At 45.5% G+C, this 6481-nt stretch overlaps 4 protein-coding genes across 4 annotated transcripts; 2 read left to right on the top strand and 2 right to left on the bottom strand.

Moving 5' to 3' along the window:
* On the top strand, nucleotides 1–2611 carry NEMAJ01_2323 (uncharacterized protein; the record flags this gene model as incomplete). The annotated part of the gene is made up of 1 exon (XM_047916161.1): nucleotides 1–2611. A coding segment is annotated over one exon (2611 nt), but the record flags the coding sequence as incomplete, so codon positions are not given.
* A 182-nt stretch (nucleotides 2612–2793) lies between these two features.
* On the top strand, nucleotides 2794–3081 carry NEMAJ01_2322 (peptidyl-tRNA hydrolase, PTH2 family; the record flags this gene model as incomplete). Its single annotated transcript, XM_047916160.1, has 1 exon — nucleotides 2794–3081. The coding sequence occupies one exon, from the start codon at nucleotides 2794–2796 to the stop codon at nucleotides 3079–3081; it is 288 nt and encodes a 95-aa protein (XP_047772117.1).
* A 125-nt stretch (nucleotides 3082–3206) lies between these two features.
* NEMAJ01_2324 (uncharacterized protein) lies at nucleotides 3207–5243 on the bottom strand (the record flags this gene model as incomplete). The annotated part of the gene is made up of 1 exon (XM_047916162.1): nucleotides 3207–5243. One exon carries the CDS (start codon nucleotides 5241–5243, stop codon nucleotides 3207–3209), a length of 2037 nt encoding a protein of 678 aa, XP_047772119.1.
* Nucleotides 5244–5925: 682 nt separating this feature from the next.
* On the bottom strand, nucleotides 5926–6481 carry NEMAJ01_2325 (uncharacterized protein; the record flags this gene model as incomplete). Its single annotated transcript, XM_047916163.1, has 1 exon — nucleotides 5926–6481. A coding segment is annotated over one exon (556 nt), but the record flags the coding sequence as incomplete, so codon positions are not given.

Consider the following 6481-nt stretch of genomic DNA (forward strand, 5'->3'; position numbering starts at 1 on the left):
CAAAGTGATTATAAACCCAAGAGGCCCGCTAAACATGATTCGCGGATACGTATACTCAGAAATGGGATACATGCACTGCAAGCGGTTTTTATCGCCCGAGATAGAAACAGACTACACGCTGAAGTGGGTTGATGATGACAAGGATCCGGAAGGCGGGGCGTACCAGCACACCCGAGAGGCGAAAAACGACAAGGCATATGGCCCAAGCAAAAATGCTGCTGTGGGAAGCCCAGAGCATTCTGAGTACTCCGAGAACTATCACAACACGCTTATACGGATGTTCCCGTCTGTTGACGGCAGAAACCTCTCGATCCATGTGGCAAAGGAGGACTCGTTCATCAGCACTCTGCAGCGCATTTGCACGAAGGAGCAGGCGAACTATGTTCTGGCTTCGTTGCTGCTTCTGAGCGAGGGCGTGATAGTCCCCATTAATGCAACGCAAACCAAAGTCACACTGTGGAAAACCATAAATGCGGAGAGCGAGTACAAGAAAGCAGTCAGAAAAGACAAAAAAACATCTAATAGCGAGTATATGTTCTTTGAAGCAGACGCCAAACTACATATGTCAGTTCCGCAGAAAGACTTTGCAAAGGTCGTGGACTTCTTCAAGAAGTACAACAAGCCAGAAGAACTTCCGGACACATATGGGATGTTTATCAGAGGCAAGTTTCTAAACACTCCGCAGTTTCTTATACAGGCGTACGTGTTTGAGTACATAGAAAGCCAGGAAGATGCTGTGCAATTTCTGGAGTGTGTCCACACCCTTCTCGAGTCCTTGGGATGTGTAAAAGAACTTGCTGCAGGAAAAAAAGACATATACAACCAGTGCTTCTGTGCAACTGAAGAGAAGGAGAAAGCAGAAGAGTATTTGCAGCCGTTTTCGGAGGTTTATAGAATGCAGAAGATGTTTGATTGGTTCCCGTTTTACACCAAAAGCATGCTGCCGCACTATAAGTCCGTGCGGTCGTACAACAAAGGTCAAGGTAAGTTTACAAATGACATTTTTGCTAACTGTGTGGAAACAGGCCTGTACGCGCTGTTCTGCTGTCTGGCATACGATGCAAAAGAGAAGAAGTACGACGTATTACGGATGCTGGGCGACAGGAAAGACCGGCCTGAGACAAAGCCACTGAGAGACTTCTTCGGCTTGAAAGACGTTGCTCCAAATAAGTATGCGACTATGAAGGTGTTTGAAGAGTGGAACAAAGTGGTGTCTAACCTAAAGTGCGACCGAATAGACTACAAGAGCAAAAACAGGAACCAAATTCGGACTAATACTCTGAACGTTCTGTACGTGATTGCCGAAGTAACAGGCCGACTGGAAACTGAGCAGGAAAAAATAGACGGGTTTGCGCAAAGACTAAACAGCGAAGAAGACCCAGGGAAAAACATATACAAAGAAATAGAGGAGTATATTTCCAGCCTTTTTAAAGAGCTCTCAGTGGGCAAGAACATGGAGGTGTCCTTTTCGAATGGGCGTAGAGACGTCCGGGAGGATGGAAAATTCAAGTTTTTTGCGCATGTCTGCTTGGATTACAAAGACCAAGCAACTGACTTGACCCTGGGGCTAGAAATGAGGATTTCTCCTGGGCATTTGACCTTGGGCCTGCATGAGAGCGATCAGTGCATAGCCAACAAAAGGAAAGTATATGCGACTGCTGAAAAAACGTACAGATCTGATAAGGTGTTTGCAGGATGCTTGTTTTCTAAGTATTTTTTGGCCTGGCTGATACAAAACGGTAATGACGTCATTTTAGACCAGACTATTGCCAACCTTGCAAAACACAATGTAGAAGCCGTGCATCCTGGGAGAGCAAATATGGTTTTTATACTCAATCCTATTATAAGCATGTCACGTAGAAGTAAAATTATGCCCAGAATATGTATGTGTGCCAAGAGCATGTCGGTGGACCTAAACAGGGATCGCCCAGCCACTCGCCTGGTCTTAAACACTCTGGGAAGTGTTATATTAGAGGATAACTCTGGTGCAGTGGACACTTTTTTGAGACCCCTCGTGCAGCTAAGCCAGATAGAGGCCTTCAAACCAAAGGTCACTTTGACGCCCAAGAAGATCGGTAGTCTGTTTATGAACTCGAACCACATTGCAATCTTGCACAAATATGCTCCAAAAGGAAGCGATGCTGCTGCAAACGCTACTATGGAATACTTTAGAGAGTACAAAAAGAAAACCGGAGTGTCCCTTTTCCAATGCAGTAGTCTATTCTTAAAACCCATTCCAATCACCATATTTGCAGGCGACACCATTCGCTTGGTCGATGAAATTAGAGAGCTTCTTTCGGATGCCAAGGATACAGAGCGGGAAGAGGCTGCTGAGGCCAGTTATGTGCTAGATCTTTTCTGGCTTGTCCATGCACTGCATATGCATTCAACACAGACAGAACTCATTGAAAAGCTTTATGATAGAATTGTCCCATTAGAAAACATAAGCGACAATATCATCGAGAATATAAAGGCCATGTGCGGTCTTGAAGAACTAAAAAATATAGTGGGCCTCCTTAAAATGCACATGGAGACGCGCCGAACAGGGAATGACGACAAAAAACTCGACAAAATACTTAAAACAGTTGATGCATTCGGAACCAGCACATAAGTATCGGAGAAATTCCGGCTATAAGTCTGCGCCAGCACAGAAAGACAAGAATTTATGCCCAAGTTAGAACAAGCCAAGGACTTAGTCCCTAATCTGTGCATGGAGGAACAAAAGAGAATAAAAAGCACGAAATTCACTTACACTTATATATTCACAGCAATAGATTTGAGCGCATATTTGTAATGCGGAAAATTCCTGCATGCATCCGTGCTTTTCTTCCAGGCTCTACTCTCTCCGCGTTTCAGCTGGACTATGAGAAAGTCTGCCTGAGTTTGCGTGCACCTATATTCAAGCCAGAGCAGGAAATGGACACTCTCGTTGAGAAGGCGCACTCCAAAGGGATTCTGTGCAGCCCAGTGATAGACGCAGGAAGAACCCAAGTCGAGCCAAACACGCACACAGTCACTTTCATATGCCCGTGGTACGAGGACGAGCTAAACGAAATAACTGGGCATCTAAGACTGCTATAGCCAAACCCCAAACTCAAATTCAAAGACTGCGCACATTTCCAGCCAAAATAAGCTAAATACGCATAAAGCCTTAGTATAGCAGGAGGAAGTGTGTGCATGTGCACGTCTTTGCTGGAGTCATTTATTTATCTTGCATCCACGATATACCCAAAGTCTCGAAGCAGCAGAATGACGCACTCTTTGGTGACTTCAGCATATCTAACATCCTCTACCTTGTACTGGAACAGATCATTGTACTTGTGCGGAGGGCTGTTCAGATGCGCATACTTTATTGCGTTCCGAACCGATAGATACTCCGAGTTTATCTTGTCTTGGATATAGCTGACCACAGTGCTAATGGAGAATCTGGTGTAGAAAGCCAAAATGGCGTTTCCGATAGAGTTGAAAAATGGGTCCTTTAGCTCTAAGGAGAATGGATATTTAGGAGAAATGCATGCCCACAGCCGGCTGTTTCCAGGCCCAACTTCGTCTCTCATCACGTATGTCCAGTACTCTCCGAGCTCAGAGATGTCGCCTTTCCCTACGCGAGCTGGGAAGGTGAACAGGCCGGAAAAAACATTGTTTTTAAGCGTCAGTAGATACTCGCCGATTTTGATCTTTAGCCCGTCCTTGTTAAAGTTCGGACTTTGGGGGTCAAGAACCATGCTCTGGTCTGTCCTTCTTCTAAGCGTCTTCAGCTTTGCATAGTTCCATATGATGGCGTCTCTCTCAAACAAAGCCAGCATGCGATATGCCTCGTTTTTTGGCGTTGGCTGGGCCAGCCTCTTTAGAATGCTGTCTGAGAGAAGCACTGCATCGTTGAAAAGCCAAAATATTTCTTTGCACCCACAGTCCGTCAACAGATCTCCATAGTCCTCAAGCGTGGTGTTGTTCTGCAGATCTAGCTTATTGAACCTGGCGCGCCGAAGAACACGGTCCACAGACTTGTCCACAGTCACAAGCTTGTTGTTAGAGAAGTTGAGTGCTTTAATATACTGGGATGCAAAGAAAATGGTAGGAATGTACTCCAGAAGGTTGTTGGACAAGTTTGCCTCCACCAAAGAGGGGAGCGGAATTAGCTCTTTTTTTGCGCCCACAGGGTCTGCTGTGTAGTTGTAGTATTTCTTCACGGTTGGAGTAAACATTTTTTCATACTCGATGTTGTCTTTCTTCGTGAAGAATATTATATTGTGCGAAAGGTCTAGCTCCTTCAAGGACGCCAAGTCGCAGAGCCCCAGTGGAATTTGCTCTAGTTTGTTGTGCGATATATTTAGAACCTCTAGCTTGGACATGCTGCCTAGCGTGTCTGGGAGATCAGAAATGAGGTTTCTGCTTAGGTTTAGCTTAACCAGCGAAAGAACCCCAACCATGCAGGGCAGGTGCGATATGCGGCACGAAGTAACCTGCAGATCCTTTAGGGCATGGCACTGGAACAGGCCTTCCGGAAGGCGCTCAAGCTTTGTGCAGTTTACAATGTGAAGAATGCTCAGCTTATTAAGGTGGGAAATAGAGTCGGAGATCTTTGAGATTTCGCAGTTGGAAATTGTAATAGAGTGCAGCTCTTTTAGCTCGCCAATAGAGTCAGGAATTTTAGAGAACTTGCAGTTATATAGCAGAAGCGCCTGCACCTTCAGCGGATCCTTAAAAGCCGGGAACTCCTCTAGTTCGCAGAACATAAACGTGGCTCCAGCATTTCTGCCCGCCTGGCGTTTCGTTTCCAAACTCTCCTCGTCCTCCAGCCCTCGTCCGGAAAGCGGGTTTGGGCGCTCACTTGCATCTGGAGTCGTGCCGTGCCCTTTGTGCTCAAGATTCACAGAGGCAGCGTCGTCAGAGGTTTCTGGAGAGTCCAGCACGAACTTTACAGAGGGTTCTGGCTCTAGCTCAACCTCGCACGTTATTTGCTGTGGAGTTTCAGACATCTGCACCGTCTGTGTGGAAACATACACTATATTCGGCTGACTAGGGGGAGGTGCCGGAGCTTCTTCTTCTAAGGAGCTATATCTGCTTATGCAGGGAATTGCTCTCGCTAGTATGATGTCTTGGCTTTCGTCTGAGTGCAAGCTTTCATCCAGGCCAGCATCGCTGCCTGACCCGCAGAAATCGCCGTCGGGCAATGTGGCGCGAATAGTACTGAAGCCATATGCCAAAAGCATATGTGCAAGTCGCATGCTTGATATTTTCATGCTGGAAAATGCAGACGCCTATTTATATATGAAGATTCGGCTTTGCATTTACCAAATGCAGAAGGTGCGTGCGTGCACGGCCATTCAGAGCATTATTGTAAAAGCAATTTTCAAAAAAGGCAGGCAAAGACCAAACCTCGAGCTGGGGCGCGTGTTTCTAAATATTTTGTTGTGTTGGCGTGGCGAATTTTTGGCATCCACACACTCTGGAGAAGGCCAGGCTCATGATGGACTTATGTGATACTGAAGCTCAAGAAATTGAATTAACAGTGATCGCTCAAAGCATAAATATGAAGGAGACTTCCTATTCAGATGCCGCATCACATGCAAGACAGAAAGCAAAGAACTTCATCAGCCATAGTGCAAGCTGCGCCAAAGGATAATAATCTTTACTGGAACTTATGCTAGCCCTGCATCAAAATGTACCCGGACTTATGACGGCAACAAATACTATTAAACCACGAATCGCATTGTTTTTTAAGCGCTCGCTTTTTTCAACTATGTCATGTGGGCCAGTGCATGTATATATTCCACGCTTCTGCGTGTCCAAAAATTAAATGCGAACATTTTATTTGTCTATAACAGGCGCAAATGCTGTTGAGGCGCCTAGAAAATGGAGCGCGCACACATGCAGTTTTAGGCTTCAAGACAGCCCTACAGGCCCGAGTGCATTTTTATGCGGTCATGTTCTGGGCGGAATTTTGAAGAATGTTTTCTTTACAGCCATGAGTAAAGCGCAGTATAGAACAAAAAATATGACACAAAGAATAGTTATTATGACTGCATTCGCAATGGGATTCTCGGTTGTCTCGGTATAGTACTCATTGTAGTAGGACTCCAGAAGGTATTGTATGTCGGTCGAGTAGGTCAGGTATTCTCTGTTGCACGAAATTATGGGGGTGTCTGAATTCGGCTTAATCTTATGGGTTGCGCATAATTCTTCCCTCTTTTTCAAGGAAAGCACCATTTCTTGGGGAATATCGCCAACCTCCATCATCTTTGGCGTGCATGCCGCTTCAGACGCATCGGTCGGTGCTTTGTACTGGTGGGGGTTTATCAGCATTTCTATGTTCGAACAGTCCACGATACACTCTTTTTTCTTCTTGTTAGGATTTCTTGTTCTTTCATATACTATGCGGCCCTCTAAACCGTGGAAAATCCTTGTGTAGAGATGAATTAGGCAGCTGATTTGGAAAAACTCATACTCACTGACCTGGCTTGGTATTGTAAACTCTGTT

This window comes from Nematocida major (assembly GCF_021653875.1).
Source record: "Nematocida major strain JUm2507 chromosome Unknown 2381, whole genome shotgun sequence".
Taxonomy (NCBI): domain Eukaryota; kingdom Fungi; phylum Microsporidia; genus Nematocida; species Nematocida major.